General features: G+C 33.1%; 1 protein-coding gene across 5 annotated transcripts in view; it reads right to left on the bottom strand.

Annotated features, from left to right (window-relative positions):
* Positions 1–12,494: 12,494 nt before the first annotated feature.
* The window catches only part of LOC123711163 (vacuolar protein sorting-associated protein 13), a 55,072-nt gene continuing 48,982 nt past the window's right edge, over positions 12,495–18,584 (bottom strand). For all 5 annotated transcript variants that reach the window (XM_045663606.1, XM_045663605.1, XM_045663607.1 and 2 more), the window contains 6 exons: positions 18,391–18,540; positions 18,015–18,104; positions 17,617–17,786; positions 15,611–15,737; positions 14,929–15,054; positions 12,495–13,221 (listed from right to left, as the gene is read on the bottom strand). In XM_045663606.1, the coding sequence (XP_045519562.1) occupies positions 13,021–13,221; positions 14,929–15,054; positions 15,611–15,737; positions 17,617–17,786; positions 18,015–18,104; positions 18,391–18,540 (864 nt within the window). In that variant the 3' untranslated portion in view covers positions 12,495–13,020. The remainder of the gene's footprint in view (positions 13,222–14,928; positions 15,055–15,610; positions 15,738–17,616; positions 17,787–18,014; positions 18,105–18,390; positions 18,541–18,584) is intronic.

Here is an 18,584-nt window from a genome sequence, read left to right as displayed (position 1 = left end):
GATCGCACGTATTCAATAACAAAGTTTTCAGCGATGCAAAGCTTATATAGCTGAGAACTCCGCCCTTCGCCCGCCCCGGGGCGGTTCGCGCCACCGCTGAAAAAGTTAACACGTCAACAAGTTTACTGCAAAGTTAACCTGATTTTTTTAAATCGAAGACACGTGTTTAGTTTGATTATGGTAAATCTCTTTTTTAACTTTGCATTTTTCATTATTTCAGAAGAAAACGTATATAAAATAGGACTGGACATTGAGGTAATTCTTAAATATATCAAATTAATAAACATTTTAGCTGCAATTTCTGGTTTCTTTATCAGGGCAAGGATGCGTTCTTAACTCCGTAATTAGTTTTTAATTGGTGAAGAAAAACCAATCGTGTGTTTTTTTATAATTACAGCAAATATTTAATAATTGTTTTTAAAGTTATATTTTTGAGTACAATACTAGATATAATTCCAGGAGTGTGTTTTTAATTATGATTTCTTTAATTCCGCAAATATTTTAGTTAATGCTTAAAATGGCTTCAGATTTTTAATTACAGGAAAATAAGGAATAAAAAAAGAAAGAAAGTGATAATTTGTTTGACCTATTTTTTTAATCAATAAGGTAATTAACACAAAAATCGGTATTTACACACGTTACAATAAAAGCTTTTACAAGCGGACGTGTTAAAAAGCTGTATTTTAAACGGTTAATTTGAATACTTCAAATGAATTCAGCAGGTTGAAAAAACGTCTGAAACATAAATATTGAACATTCACTCTTCGTGAATACTTAATTTGGAGATATACTTTTTAAGTTTGTATTTTAATTTGAAACCTTCAAACTCAAACATTTTAAACTGAGAGAAATGTAATAAATTTATGTTACGAAATTAACTTAACAAATCAAACCGAGTTTATAATTGGACAACCGATTCTTCACTAAACTTCAAAAAAACAGATTTCCCTAATAGGTATTATTTAGCTTTCCCGTGACTTTGTTTTCTCATACCACCTATGATAACACCTTGTTTAAGTATCATTTACCTTTTTGAATAGATGTTTCTTTCGAAGATTTGTCGAAATTTTAATCAAAATTTTACGTTTAACTTTTTTAGGTAACAAGGTGGCCTAATATTACCTTTCGAGGTATCTTTACGTATAATTGGTCACCTTTATAAAACGTTATTACCTTGAGAGTGTGCCTTCGAGTCCTGAGGTTATTTGTTCGAATCACGGCTCACTAATGGAATTTTCTTTCTATGTGTGAATTAAACACTCGCTTGTGCGGTGGCAAGGGGCCGGCATGCTTTAGGCATTAGGCCTAAAGCGCAGCGTATGTCGGGCACCTAAGACTGTTCACTAAGTATAATAATAACTCACGAAACAAATAAAAAAATCTATGGCCAAGTTCTGGGGTTGTAGCCAGTCGTTTTTTTAGCAATTGTTATTTTAGATTTTGTAATTAAGAATCTGGATTAATTAGTATCATTATTTAGGAATATGTATATACATTGTTTCAAATATCGTATGTTACTGTACTATTTGTACTCAGAAATAATTTTATTTCTAAGTAAAATTTTCACTTATGAAACGATAAAAAACTATACTGAAACCCAGAACCAGGTAATACACGGTAGAAACTAAGCTACAGTAATAGTATTTACAAAATTCAAATAAATTAATGAACCTTATAATCCGTACACCAAAATAATATCGACCAAGCTGAATTTATATTAATCTGACGTATCGTTCGGATTAAATTCAAATGAATATGTTCATTAAGGTTATTGAGAATTCATATATGAAAGCATTAGTAGATATTGTTAATGTTAGGAAATCGTTATATTTGCCGCTGATTTAAAAAGATCAATAATAAGCGGGCGGATCTATTAGAAAATTCAAGTATACTCTCCGCAAATATTTTTTCTCATTATAAATAAGTATTATCAGTCTCTTAAATGTTCACACAGATTAACAGACAAAGCACACGAGTTTTTAGTTAAAATATATTTGTTGTTGAGACAGCTTTAAAACACAATTATATAAAAATCCTCGCTGTCAATTTAAATAGTAATAAAAATAAATTAGTTAATTAAAATACTTGTATTATTGACGTCATTGTAAGCAATCAATCTTCATTTGTTTGCTTTTTATTTTGATAACCACTTGATCACGCCATTGTTTACAGAAGAGACAATTAAAATTCAATTTCCCAGCTAATTCGTTTGTTAGACGTCATGATTACTATGTGATTTTTAACTTCCAGACGTATGAGCATACAATCATCAGTATTAGTGGTAAGTGTGTTGATCCTGATGGTTGCAGTTTGCGACCAACTCTTTACGAACACTGACAGAGTACAAAAATAGTAAGTTTCTACGTGCGTAACGTACCACTTTACCTTTACACATTGCTCATAAGGTAAAGAAAAACATCGTGAGGATACCAACATGCACTAGATTACAAACCTAAAAAGGAAAATATCAATAAACAGATACATTAATGCCCCAAAGAGTCATAATTAGGACTATGAATCCAGTGTAAGAAATAACAAAGACAACTTCCAAAACCAAACAAAAATAGAACTACGAATGTTCCATTGTTTTCGCCAAAGAGAATAGAGTTTAATAGTAAAAAGCTATGTACGTAAAAAGAAATCTACGTTAAGACTCAACTGCGGATGGATGGATGGAGGATATCAATATTATAATACAATCTAAGACAGTTGGAACATGGCCCGAAATTTGTCAAGTGATGGGTGTAGTCTTTGCCTTTCCTTTTTCATCTGACTAGACATGTCTCCCTTGCCCTACAGGTTGTTCGATTCGGTGTGTGATAGACTTTATGATGGTGATTATGTAAAATAATTGTAAGTTTATAATAATACATAGCTTCAATCCGGTAAAAAAGTGTTTTCTTTAAATACATTGTGGTACAACATGCTACCCTGGTACATACAAGCAAGTTTCTTTAAATGTTTTGAACAAATTTGAATTTTGGATTTTACAGTCAACGATATATAAACTTGGTACTGTCAAAATACCGAGTTCGTAATTGGTCAACAGCTTATTAGAGGTAATAATGACCCTAATATATTTATTCTGACTAATAAAATCTTTATTTAAATCTACCGAATTTACTTCTAAAAGGATACCATAGATCATAACTGAGGCATCATAGTCGTGATAAGCAGAAATTGCTGCTTGCTTTGCCACTTTGCGAGTTCGACTCAAGGCAAACACAAGTTTGATACGGCGCGTACTTTGAGAATATTAATTTGTTCTCTGGTAATTGTATAAAAAAGATTACTTGTTTAGGTTTGTAAAAATTTGGCTTAACTATGTTATAAATAAAAATATATTTATAAGCAATCAGCTCTAGTCTGGTCATGTCGATTTTTGAGGCGAGGAAACTGTCCTCAATAAATTTTGCGAAAGAAAGTAGCATAGTAATAATTTTGACTGAACTAAATGAAAAGAACCAAGAGAGAACAATGAGTGAAGATATAAAAGCGTAGGGAGCCATAGAAAGTTCTAGAAAATTTTGGAGAAGAGCTTTACACATGAATTACTTTTAATAAATGGTACTAATAGAAGTGACATAGAAAGATGTAAAAATATAAGCTATATATAGTATTAGATATACTGATTATAAGTATAATAATAATTATTCATGACAGAAATATGGACGTGACAAAATTGATCTAAAGCTAGTCCCCATACCTGTGTTGTGGGTAACTGCATTACAAATATTCCATGACATACGGTGCATATTTAAAACGATATAAAAAGTAGTCTTTTTTACATCTAATCAAACAAAATTAAGAAGACCTTAAGAAGACCTTCAGTAAAGGAAGATAACTGAAAATATAAAAAATTGAGTATACGTAAAGATCCAAATAACGAACAACACTTTGTAAATAATAACAAATGATAGGAGACGGATGACTATTCTTCGAAACAATATGGGGAGAGTTTATTGATACTTTGCTTTATTAACTTACTGAAAATAATGTTACTGAAATGTTTCATGTCGACGTAGTTGTGTACAAACGGGAAGCTCAGCTGATTTTAAATGATACTACCCATAGACGCTCACATTACCAGAGGGCTCGCAAGTGCGTTGCTGGCCTTTCAAGAATTTGTACTCTCTTTTATTGAAGGACCATATAAAGACCCTTGAAAGACCGTGCCCGGGGATAGATTATAAGCTTAGTCTTTTTTTAAAACGTGTTAATTGCTTTAAAATCAATCATGTTAAATATAAACCAATGCGTGAAATTATTCAAAGTACTGTTTATACTTTTAAGGCCACAGGTACATGTTATAAAAATAAATTGTCAATTTACGTAAGAAAATATCAAGGAAATGATAATATTACAAGCTTTAGTATTCAATGTATCCTATTTAACTTCCTCGTTTACTCAGAATCAATAATCTGTACTTATGCTGAAGTATTTTAAACTTTAAAAGCGTTCAGCAGAGGCCTGGTTTTATTTAACATACGTTATCTCCGTTCACACATGAGTGGTCTCCATATAACTGAAAAGTGGATGTAAAGAATTGTACACTTGAAGGAAACGTATAAACGTTTTAAAAATCATAAAGTAAAGTTAAGTAAGACGGACGGATATTTCTTTACAGGCAAAGTAAATTCATTTGGTAACTAGGTGTTTGCAAGTGTGATAGAAAGAAGTCTGAGTTCCATGTAATTTTAAGATAATTTTCTTAGACCTGGATGTTTTATCGAACAAAATAATAGACTTTGAATCGGCCAACATGAAGTACTTTCCAATCGTCTTGATCCTTTGGATTTGCTTATAGATGTTAGTTCCCTCAGTATCATCTATCTCATTTACTCAAGTGCTCTGAATAAATGTTCGGAATAATACCTGCAGTTGTATTCCATCATTGGACGTCAAGGCGGAATCCGAAATTCTATTCTTTTCCACCTCGACGCCTGGCTTTCCACAACACGGCGCATTTTAAGGCAATGTCTATCACGCACCACACCGTTGTTGAACCAGCTACCAGTATATGTATTTTCAAACAGATACGACGTAGGGGCCTTCAAGAAAAGCGTATCATTTCCTAAAAGGTCACCAATACCCGCTAGCCCCCGGTGTTGCTGGTGTCTATGAGCGGCGGATCACCATTCAAAATGGCGCAACCTTTTCAGGTCTGGATCTCAGATTTCTGTATCTGTTTCATGATTATTTGTCAATTTAATAGGCAAGTAGGTGATTAGTTCGTGTGCCACACCGTGGCCTTTTTTTGCTCTAAGGTAAGCCGGTTTCCCCGCGATGTTTTTCTCCACCGTTCGAGCGAATCTTAAAGATAGAAAGAAAGTCTATTGATGAACAGCCACGGGATCGAACCTACGACCTCAGACATGAGAGTCACACGCTGAAGCTACTAGGTCAACACTGCTCATAAAACAATATCTAAACAATAAATTACATTAAAAAAAATGAAAATTTAAAGATATTTCATATTTTATAAGTCTCCACAGCCTGATTTAATCTACAACAAACAGTTACTGTATAAAAATTTATAATTAAACATGATATCAATTTCATATCATATCAATTTGTAACCTGTTCCTTGGAAGTATGTAAATAAATATTAGGGCAAACAAGTTAGTCCAATGTGAAAGAAAAACTTTAGCTGATGGACGCCCATGATCATATTTGGTTGGCAAGTGCGTTACCGTCCTTTTAAGTTATTTAAATACCTGGTGATATCTAAATTTTCGTATTCATAACTCAAGTCGCCATTAGCGTCTCAGCGTGATTAATAAGTGCCCAGTTATATTAATGGTAATAAACATTTGTAGCACAATCATAATTCTGGTAATAATTTGAGGAACTACACGAAATATACATTTCTAGTACATAAACTTTCGCTGAATTTACGTTATTGTAGTTTTAGAAAAGCCTATTTTGTTTTGTATAAAGGAAAAATACAAGAATAATGTGACAAGTACTTATAGGTATAACAAACAAAAAGAGAAAAAAAATTTAATTGTTTTGTATTAATTTATATTTTATATTATTACTTTGTATGAAGCATTAATAAATAATTATAAAAACTAAAAGACAATCGATTTCAAAGTGTGTGGGAGCAACTATCCCAGGTACCGATATCGTGTGAGTTTTGACCAAAACGCGTTCTTCTGAAAGGAGGGATAAATAGGATCTAGACGAAGTTTATATTTAGGGTAAAGTTTGGGGCAATCAACCTGATTCATAAATATCTTTTACGCAAACGATATGTCAATTAACTTTCTACGATTCCCCAACGACAACATCCTAAAGTGTTGAGCACTGGTTTCGTATGTTGCCAACTCTTCTTTTCCCTTATTCGAGATGCCATATGAGAAAGGTTGATACCAAATTAATATTTTTTCTTAACGATCGATTCGCAACATATGCGTTGCTAAAATGTGTTTTAACACCCAAGGTCAATATTCATATAATTATTAACGTTGGTTCAAAAATATATTCAACAACCCAACATGCATGTTCGCAACAAAGCACAGTAAAAAACTACGTAGTTTGAAAATAATTGACGATCTAATTACCTCATAAATTTAACACAATTACTTATAAATAGATGTGCAATGAAGCAACGAGTCTGCCTCGAACACTCGCCTATCTTCTGAACTACTCTTAACATAATTTCATAACTACAAATGAGTTATTTAATTATGCAAAGTGATGTATTATCTATAAAGTGAAGCAATATTCATAAATTGGTTCCCTTTAACAACATATTATAGAACAAACAAATATTCTTATAAGACAGAGACATACATTTCTGTTTCATTGTCATTAAGAGCAAGTAGGTGATTTGTCTTTTGTACGCTGCCCACGCTTTTAAATATATATCCGGGTTGCACTTCAAATGAGATAAACACCCTCGCTCTCTGGCTACGAGGTGTTCGTAATTTTGATATAATTCAGGGTTTCATTTTAATATTCTTTTGTATAAACACTAGTTCAATGGCAGTATAGTCGAGAACTTTAAATCTCCAGAATAAAATTAACTTTCCCGCTTTGCAAGCTTCTCGTTTAATAGCAACTGAGCAATAAGCAGATAGAACTTAATAAAATGGTCGGTTGTAGATTACACTCAGCCATTATGAAGTACGAATACAAGAAAGTCTGACCAACGCAAATATACGAGGATTTTATTACCGTTAGCCACTTCCATAATAAAAAGTATGAAACATCTTTCAACGATTCTTGTTAATTAGGGTAAAAGTTCTTTAGAATTCAATTAACATACTTTAACGGTTTCTAAAGCTTTGATTGTTTAATTATAACAACTTCATAATTCGTTTTACTTAAAGTAATGATTTAAACGTAGTGTATCTTTACGAAAATGTTGAGACTATACTAAACTTTTTTCAATTTATTTGTCTTTAAAAATAAAGGAAAAACATTTTAAGCTTTTTGCTATAAGTTTCTTGCCTTAAAATAGTAATAATATCTTTGAAACTTTACGTCAGTAGTATCTATTTAACAAAAAGGGTGCTTTGACATTACTACACATTTTTAATCAGCCAAATGTACACAGGTACGTGAGTTGGATTTATCTTTTGACTTTTTAGTCAACAATGCCTCAAGCTATTCTGTCGTGACTGATCTGTTGTTCATTACTACATAAATCATATCAATTCAAATATATTGCTTTATTCGTTTGTAGAACTAGAATGCTAAAAAGTAATTTTTTAAAATACGGCTAAAAGGAAAGTTTGAAGTTGAATAAAAATACCAAACTTTTTTCAATAAAGTCGTGATATTTATGAAGGCTGGCATTGTCTACTACTGTTTTCATGAATATTTATGCAAATATGCTTTCATACGAAGTGTGTGGGTAATATTATCGTCTTTCCAAACTGGGAATTCAAGTTATGATATATTGTGTTAATTAATTAATAAATTATTGTGTATGATTAGATTCTGCTTTATTTACACTAGTGTAAAGACAACATTATTGTTTTTTGTATGTTTGATTGATACCAAACCTTTATATATTAAACATTAGTTAGCTTAAGTATCTCTTAAGAATGTAATCGTTTAATTTAGGCGATAATTTTAATGGATATATTAGAAGCTAACTAATTAACAACGAAAATAAAAGAGTGGTTATTATAATATAGCAATTATTACTATGGCTGTGAAACGTGGAAGTTCTTTAAGTTCATTCCGTATTCTGGGCCAAAATTATTTCTAACGAGCAACGTTGGAAGCTCTGCCGAGAAACCCCGATTAGCCAACAGATCAAGCGACGCAAATGGAAATGGATAGGCCGTACATTCCGATCGTATTCCCAAGCAGGCACTTGATTATAACCCGCAAGAAGAGCGAAAGCGTGGCTGTCCCGGGTAAACCTGAAACGCCGTAGTTGCACATGAGGCTCAAGACCGGAATACTTGGAGCGAGGTGAAACACGAGGCTCAAGACCGAGAGGCTCAAGACCGAGAGGCTCTGTCCCATCTAGGGATCATAGCACATTAAGTCAATTATTAGTAGAATTATTCTTTATAAACTAGAATAGTGTAATTTTTCTAATTAAAGTTTATTAAATAAAAACATGTAAACGTGTTTCACATACTACTATGTACTTTGAACCTTTTTAATTGTATTCAGAAAGTGCGTATTAAGTAAGTGGGAATATTGTACAATAAGAAACTTACAGTAAAATATATCTTTTGTTGAATTGACAGCAGCTGCTTCACTCGGTGAGAGCTTGTTAATAATTTTTATCGTGAGTCTCTTCAACCTGAACCAGTCTGAATGAAAATGTACCAAAATAAACTTATGACATAACCCACTTACGTCCAGGTTCTTATATTAGGTCCTTACATATGAAATTGGCGTTCTGTATGGGAGGAACAAAAAGTCGAATATTTTTTAATATAATATATTTAGTTAATCAAAGTATGAACCATTGTTTTCTATGCACTTTTGCCATCTCATAGGTAGTTCATTGATCCCTTTACTAAAAAAACCAGTCGGACGGGAATCAATAAAATCTGTGAAGGCGATTTGGACTGCCCCATCAGAGTTAAATTTTTTCCCTTGCAAGATGTTGTCCAAATATCGAAAAAAATTGTAAACTGTTGGAGCAAGGTCCGGGGAGTACGGAGAATGTCTTAGGCATTCCAATTGAAGCTGTTCTAATTTGGTAGCCGTCTGTTGTGCAGTGTGTGGTCTAGCGTTTTCGTAAAGTAGCAAGAGGCGTGGAGCGATTGACCAGCCTAGGATGTTTAGCCGCTAGCTTTTCCACCATGGTTTGCAATTGCTGACAATAGACATCAGCCGTAATAGTCTGGCCAGATTTGAGAAAACTGCAATGAACAATACCGGCACTAGTCCACCAAACGCTTACATGTAACTTTTTTGGGGTTAATTTTCGCTTGGGGCAGGATTTGGCTAGCTGGCCAGGATCCAACAACTGCGCTGAGCGCTGCCGATTATCGTAAAGAATCCATTTTCCATCACAGGTAATGATTCGGTTTAAAATATCTTCATTATTGTGCCGGTTCAGTAATGTAACGCGGCAGTCGACGCGCGTTTGCCGGTTTGCTACAGTCAATTCGTGAGGTACCCACCTTTCAAGCTTTTTAATCTTCCCAATTTGCTTCAAGTGAATTAAAACAGTTTTATCACTTTATCACGGACGTAGTTTGCGATGGATCCAATTCCACAATAGCCTTCAATACTTCATTATCAACTTGGGTCTCAGGCCGTCCACGGGGCTTGTTCTGGTTTCCAGAACGAAAACGTTGGAACCAAAAACGAACTGTGTTTTCCTTTGCAACATGACCGCCATACACATCATTCACCCTGCATGAGTAAATAGCTGTACAAATATGAGTTTGAAATTCCTAACCAAAAGAAGGTATTTGACGTCAAAGTGGCCAGTACGACAAAACGCCAATTTCATATGTTAGGACCTAATATATACTAAATACACGTCATAGATATTTCAAATAAAATCAATTATATTTCCGTTTGTGATCTAAAATTTAGACGTTTAAGGAGGCCTGAAATAAATAACCACGAAACTTAGCTGGCTTTAATCTTTCAACAAGTATTTATGCTATTGGTAATTGAATCTTAAACACAAGTTTAATCCAAATATTGTTTACTGTCTTTCAGGCCTAAGCCAAAAATTTGGCCAAAAAATGCAGTCATTAAAACCTGTGAATAATAACACCATGTACGTAAGTAATTATAGAAGAAATAAAGACAATAAAAAAAAACAAAAAATCAGCTTTAGTTTCACAAAAGTTTAGTTATATTTTACCACATTACTTGTAACTTTTTATTGTTTTACAGATTGAAATAATCGACTCAAATCTTAATTTTGAGAGAATATTAAGCTGACGAATGCTAAATTTAAATGCCCGTAAAGTAGTCATTAAGTTGAAAACGTAAGCTGTCACTCAGAATATCCATTTTATAGTCCGAATATAAAATCCTTTACAGCTCACTTTGATTGTTACACTAACACGCTTATACGAAATTGTTTTATGCCAACATACGAAACGTGTTTATATTTTAGTTAGCTATCGCTCGAGCGACTTCGCATCGGAAATTTTTAAGTTCCAGGCTTATATATATAAGTGCTCGTAGCTTAAACAATAGAACTCTACGTTTCTGAGACGAAACAATACGTATCGGAAGTGACATACGGAAGTTAAACTTACTGCTAGTCTTACCCTTACGGTCAGCGGAAAAAGATTACACTATGAAAGTATGATATATGGGGGAATGCTCCGATTATCAGGAAATGATCTGATCGAGTCAATTAACCATTGATTATTATTGTTACTGTGGTTAATAATTGTGATTCCTCCTAGTAGTTTTAAGAATCATAATTTAATTTGAATCAATTTGTTTTGTTTTTATTCAATTCTTTCATAATCTATAATAATTATTTAACGAATTACGAATATTGTTACGACCAAACACAGCTGATGAAATTCCCCGAAGTGGGGTCGAGGCACCTTCTTGACTTTTCACATTTTAAGAACGCAGGGTATTTCTGATTGAGTTTCAGTGGAACATCGTGGTGATGAGGCGTTGGAACGAGTTCGATCTGTGCTCTGTGGTTGAGTAGATTTAATTTTAATGAGACAACCTTGAACGCGCTGCTCGATATAATTTGAACTAAAAGTGTTATTTGAATGTTTAAAGAAATCAATGTAAATTAAATACTGTACGATAATTATTTTTGTCTTTTGACCTCACACTTTACCAACATGACGCCTACTAAGCCCGCTTATGACGATGTCCATACCGATGCAGTGACGATATATCTGTAAACTAGGATTCTTTTGGGAGTAATCACAATAAGTTACAGCTAGAACTGCTATTTGAAGTAACTACTTCATAGCCTCTTGATGTAATAAATGCTTTAACAGTGTATAAGTCTTATAATAGATACATTTTAGCTATAGCCAGCTAGACAGATAATAGTGCTCGAACACTTACGTGACGGTAGCACAATAAAATGATTAGAAAATAATGTTTGAAACTAATTCAAGTTGAATTCAAATTCCCTATACGGTCACAAGACCGTAACATTCCCCAATCTGAAGAATAAAGAACTAGATATATAGGGTATAAAGTGTATATTTATTTTGTTCTGAAATTCGTATCAGATTACATCCGCAAACTCTATTGTCTATGACCAAACGTCACTCAGTTCGACACATTCGAAGGAAGTGACAACTCAAATGTCGAATTTATTTATTCATTTCTTTTCATATACCTAAAAAGTTACTTCTATATCTCCACTTATCGTATCCTCGGCGCTAATGGAATAAATGAAATACTTTTTTTATATTATATACGTTTATTCGAAAGGTTCGAAAAAGGATCAAAATTAGTAAAGTGCAGTACGCATTACAAAGTATCTAAATTTTAAACAGCAACATAAAACTCTTACAAAATAAGTACATGCTAAAAAGATATATAAACATATAACAATGCCCGCATTTTGTCTAACACAATTGAAAATAACGAACATTATACATCTTAAAAAATAAAATAAGACACTGGTTTTGGTTCATTTGCTACAACGTAACAATAAAATATTTAATGGGAAATACAATGTCCAACAAAACAGTACAATATACTCTAATATTATTTTGGCATACATCTCCTTATAATACGAGATTTTCACATATTTTAACTGTCTCACAATTCGATTCTATATCCAAAAAAGAGCCGTAGATTTACTATATGCATTCTGCATGTACTGCGACCTGTTACCATGGTGAGATGGTAATTTGAATATGGAACTAGGAAAATATAACGTTGAGCTATTTTTACTTCACAGGAGGAAATTGAGAGCTAAATAGTTTTAACTATAACGAAAATTTAACAAATGGAATAAATACAACAGAGGTTTTGCAGTTTTCAATTTATATAAAATACAAAACGGAAGACAATAAATGCACTTGACATCGTAACGGAATCTATATCAAAATCTATATATAATTTGAAAAAATATTCTACGATATAATTTGAAGATTCTAAACAACTTTATATATTTAATATACAATTCAGAACAAGTATTTGACAGCACCTGAGTAGTCCCGATCCGATATCTACATCATACACAAAGTAAAGTAAATATCGGCTTTAAATAACTTTATTTTAAACATTTGTCATGAAAGTCAAACTCATACAAACTGTCAAATTTTTACTTCTATTAATTGTCATAGTAAAAAATAATTTGACAGCTGACATTTGAATTTCGAACCAGACGGACTTTAAGCAAGAGCTCGTTATACAATATCACAAAGAAATTCATATATTATCGCTTTGTGGTTTATTACACAATTCAGAATTGCTTTAACAATACGAATGATTAGTTCAGCGGAAGCCCTTAGGCGTCAAATGGTGAATATTGAAGTGATAAGCTGTGGCAAGCAGTACGGTGCGAAAATCAAATATCAGTAGAAAGAATTGTGCCAGCCATTCGGTCGGCGTTATTCTTTCTACGTCCTCATGTCAACGAGCCGCGGCCATGAGCCGTTCGCACTGAGCCAACAGGTACTTCTTTTGCTGCTCGTCGTATAGGAAGATGACTTTGCCGGACCCCGAACTTGGGAACATACCTAGGACTTTACGTTTAGCGGTTGGTATGTATACACCTTTAGAAACCGCTGTAGGTATTTCTGGTATTTCGGTCCATAAGTACGTCCATACGATCTGTATAAAGAAACAGTTATAAAACTCAGTTATATATGCGTTACTACGAATAAAAATGCATGCATGCAATGCAAATTATAAGTAGAAAAATCCTCAAACAAATCCTCATTATCAATTGATGGACATGAGACACTAATAAAGCTTTAGCTTGCGTCTCTCGGTCGTAGGTTTGAATCCCAGCTGTTCACCAATTTATGTCTATGTGCTGTTAACACTTGCTTGTACGGTGAAGGAAAACATCACCAGAAAACCGGCATGCCTCAGACCCAAAAAGTCGACGGCGTGTGTCGAGCACAGGCATAGCATTAGGCTGATCGCCTAATTGCATAATAAATCAAAATATTTTTTGATTAAATTTTGGATCACTTTGCATCATGAGATACTAATAATACATATAATACAAGTATCTTAACAGATAACAGATGATAATCTTAAATATATCGAATCTATGTATGAATAGGTACACTTGAATACTTATTTATACAATTGTCTTACCATCATTTTCTTTAGCTTAATACGAATGCAACCTCAATGTTATATAAATACTGAAATAAACAAGGCGAAATACGCTCCAGACCAAATAAAAATAACAATTTTAAGCACATTCGAAATATACGTGTGAAATAATGAAATATTTATATCAAATTACTGAGCGGGCGACGGTCGAGTAGTCGTTACATAATACATGACTCGCATGGACCTACATTACGACGACGAATCTTATTTTGTCCTGCTTAACTTTGCAAACCAATCCAGAACATTAATTAGGGGAATACGTTTTATGACTTTATTTTACATTCTTATAGATATTTAAAAATTTAGAAGAATATACAAAATTAGCGTTAACGTTATTCAATTTATTTATTATTTATAAACACTTCGTTACATTACAATATTTAAACAATTGAACATAATTAAATCAAAAGGAGAGCAACTGGCGGCCTTATCGCTTTCGAGCGATCTCTTCCAGGCAACCACTCTGAGTAAAGTAAAGATGTATTAAATTACTTAAGATCGGCAAGAAGTGCAAAAATACATATTACATATAGTTATATAGAAGAAACTAAACAGGAACAAAAAATAAACTAAACTGATACTGGATGACAGGAAAAACAAAAAGTAAAATGTGCACATGAATCACGATAATTCATTTAGAAGGGCTATGCAGGGGAATGTAAGTAATGTAGGTACGTTTAAGTAAAACTAGTATAATTTTTTTTATTGAAAAACCCTTTCCTATTTTTTTATACATATAAGTACTGTTGTTACTGTTATACGGTTTAAGAACGGTGCTCATATGTCTTTGGTAGTTTATATCTTTTTTACTAAATATGATAAACTACGTATTACATTCGGGCCGATGGTCGAATTTGCTTTAATACCTATATTGTATTTTTGTGTCAATGTTATCTTTGTAAAAATAGATTTCTTTTTGTTTGAAAGGTCGGGAGTGTTCGTTAAAGTTAATATTTATTTAATACTATTGAAAATTAAATTACGAATATCAGAAAACTCTGTTAAAGTAAACTTATGAAAAATAGTAATTCTCGATAAGGTTCTGGGTCATTCAAAATATAGCTATGTAAATAAAATATTTAATTGTATACCGGCATTTTTTTCAAATTATTTGATACCCGATTAGTAAAACAATTAAAAATCATTTGGTTCGTTATTCAAATATGGGAGATGACATTTTTTAATACTAACCTGCCAACCACCGAACACATTGTTCTTCTCGAGGTAAAACAGCCTTTTATCCGTACACATGACCACCTCCTTGGCAGCGATGACCCAAACGTGAGCCTCATATGTATCCGTACTCACAAACTTGCCCTTTGAAAAATTTACATTTACTTCAGGGTTCAATCAAAACTAATTTTAATATAAATTAGAAAAAAAACTGTATGCATGTACTAGTGTACACACGTGAGAAGTGAAACTTCTTTATGACTTTATTTTACGAAAATTGCACTATATGCAACTTTACAGAAATTGGTTAAAAAAGATAAAGTTTAAGAAAAAGCTTTAATTATCATAGACATGAATACAAATAATACAATTATTTCATTGTACCTTAGTACTACTAAGATTATTACAGAATTTCATTATTACTATCATTGTTATCGTTATTATATATTTTTGTTATTAATGGCTTCGAATCAACCGTGGTAGGGACAAGAAAAAGATGGCGCGTAACGGGAAAATGTGACGCGTAACCGAAATATGTGACGGTACTTTTTTTTTACAACACCGATAAAGAAGTTTCACTTCAAAAATAAAATTACATTTAAATATACATACATACGACATTTTTTAATTTCAAATTTCGTAAGCCGTAAAGTCGCACAATCTACGAAACCTCAAAACTGTTTCCAATATATATCTATACCTTTTCCAGTTCAGAGAGCATCTTATAGCCCTCAGCTTGCAAGCGCGAGTACGGTCTAACGCCAGCATCGGGCTGCAAGTACCTGGCCGCACGACGTTTTGTGATCTCTTCAGACATATCCGCTGCCCTGTTTTATATTGCAAAACATATATACCTATACACATAAATAGAACTAAGGATAAAAATCAGAGTCTCTCAAATCTTACACTAAATATTCTTAACCAATCAATTGAAATATGTTTTATTATGATTAAAACCCTCTAATACTAAATATAAATGCAAAGACTAGCTAGCTATACAGAAGCCATGCGAATGAATGTGCAAAAAAAACACCTCGCTTGGAGGGAATTTCAGTTACGTTAATATGTTGTCAATTGCTTTATAAAGGATGGATGAGGCGTTAAGCGAGCATGCTCGAAAATTATTTAGATATTAACATTGGCGATTTTTTAAGAATGGTTAATGAAAAACGACCCCCTTTAATTATTCCGCTAAAACTTTGTTAGCCCTAAACGCATATTTAAGTGAGCTTAACGTGGAAACTGTAATGTAATCAAGCGTCCAATATATTAAGGAATATCAAACTAGTAACTACATGACTTAAAGGATATATCAAATTTACAAAAATATGAATTTCATAGAACAACGGTCGCCAGCTAATTGTAAAAAAATATACCAGTATTACATAGTAATAAAATCATTTCAATAAACTAAAAAATATCTACACTCAATGTACTGACATACTTGGTTTCACAAAATACTGGAGGACCTTTTAATGGAGGTTAGAAGAGTAAAAGTGAAGTCGACGAAGCCTCCAGTGGGTCTCACGAGCAGGCCTAAGATCCCAAGACCTAGACCTCGCACAAAGCCCTTAACTCCGCCCGTGGTAGCGCCACGTACGGGTCTTACCACCACGCCACGAATTCCTTCCACTACGCCCTGAAGTGTATTTAAGTTTTTAACCAGAAAAGGTCTTTTGTATATGTTTTAATATTTTTTTTAATATAAGTAACCTTCAAAGGTTCACTTATAGAAAAAGTTAATTTATTCAATCCTGATTTACCCAATTTTACAGTCTAGATAACTCCATATTAAGTATACGAAAATAACCCTATTTGCAATGTAACAAATATATTTTAACAAGAACGAAATATATATCTTATATTCAATTATTGGCTTAGATGAACATCCAATTACTATACTATTATCGAGTACATTCGATCATAAACTAATCGGTATTTTCATAAATAATAAATTTACTAAGGGTCACATGAATAGCACGACGTTATTAGTCATAAACAGCCAGTAACGAGAGGCATATCAAGGTTTTTTTATATCAAGAAAACTGTACCAAAATTGATTAATAATTCTTCAATAATTGAACTTAAAACTTTTCTTAAAAAAAAAAACAATTTACACTGCTAAAACATCGTACCATAAATTTGAAATTTTTTAGAGTGCTTCAAATAAATATCCTATCAGAACAAACCATTCCAAGCGGCCCGACTGGTCACTGTATATATCTTTGAATACACGTACAATGTAGAAACAATACAAGTTAGTAACACACAAAACCATTACACCACTCAAAACGACTTCACTGTCATAAATTTTATAGCTTCGTAAATCAAAGCATTCGAGCATGCTAGCGTTTATTTATACGATATGATGAGACTACAAATGATTATCAAAATATTTAAAAATAACAAATTGCCGCGTGATCGTTCTTGTAAACCTCATATCGCATAAATAGAGGCCACTTCCATACAAGCATAACTTTGAATGTAACAATACAATATGAAACAATTATGTAAAAGTATACTTTTTAACAGGATATTTGTAATAATTAAGGATCGAACTGGCAATTATACAGAAGCCATGCGAACGAATGTGCAACATAAGAAAAGCGAAAAAAATATTATGCATATTAAACACAAAATACAACAATAACCCAGGGAACGCATACGTTAGCAGAACGTGCACAGAAACGATCACGCGTGCACTACCTTTTGACGGCGTCAAAGGAGCCAGAGGCGAAATCCACCACTCCGGCTGTAGGCCGAGCCACTAAACCCACGGCCCCCACACCCAAGCCCTTGAAGAACCCTTCAAATCCCTCCTCACGAGCGCCATCTATCGGCTTCGTGAATACTCCAGTCACTCCATCCACTATGCCCTGTCATGGATTTTTCACACATACAGATACGCTTCGCAGGTAAAAATGCGATTTGACATCTCACCGTATTATAAAATCAATAAATTTAGCTTAGTGTATAGACAGATTGAACATGTAAACTTGTGGATAAGATTTATATAACAGAAAAAACTAACTCAAACTAATTTTAATAAATAAGATAGGTATTATATAGAAAGTAGATAGTAACATTATATACAAACTACATACCATTACAAGACCTTTCCCACTCCTGGCTAAACCTTCTTGGAGGTTAGTGGGAGGTTTGTTGATATTGTCTCTTCGTCTTCTTTGGTATTCCTTCAAAACAATTGAAAAGATTTGTAGGCGATTAAATAAAAATAACAAAACTCCATCATAATTACTTGAAAGTTCAATTTATTGTAATAAAACACTGTATTATTGACTCAATTAGAAAATAACTCGTATACCAAGCATCGAACGGCCCTAATTTTACGTCAGTACAGTAGGCGGTTCCAAATTCTACAAACCACAGCGATTTTCTAATGTTACATATTGTGATTATTTTGTAAAAAAAAATCCAATAAATGCAGAAACAAATTTGATCACTAAAACATTTTCTTACTTTATCCAAAGACAAAGCAGCTAGTCCATGCCCCATGGCCCCGGTGATACGTGACACGGCCCCAGCGGCCCCACCCACTGTGTGTCCCACCAAAGATCGGACTCCTAGCATGAGACCTTCCGCAAACTCACCCGGCCCTTGGATAGCACCCTGACAAAATATTAATTTTAAAAACGATACATAGAACTCTTATA

The sequence above is a fragment of the Pieris brassicae genome, chromosome 6 (genome assembly GCF_905147105.1).
Source record: "Pieris brassicae chromosome 6, ilPieBrab1.1, whole genome shotgun sequence".
NCBI lineage: Eukaryota > Metazoa > Arthropoda > Insecta > Lepidoptera > Pieridae > Pieris > Pieris brassicae.
The sequence above is the reverse complement of the archived record's forward strand: the minus strand, read 5'-3'. Positions and strand labels throughout refer to the sequence as shown.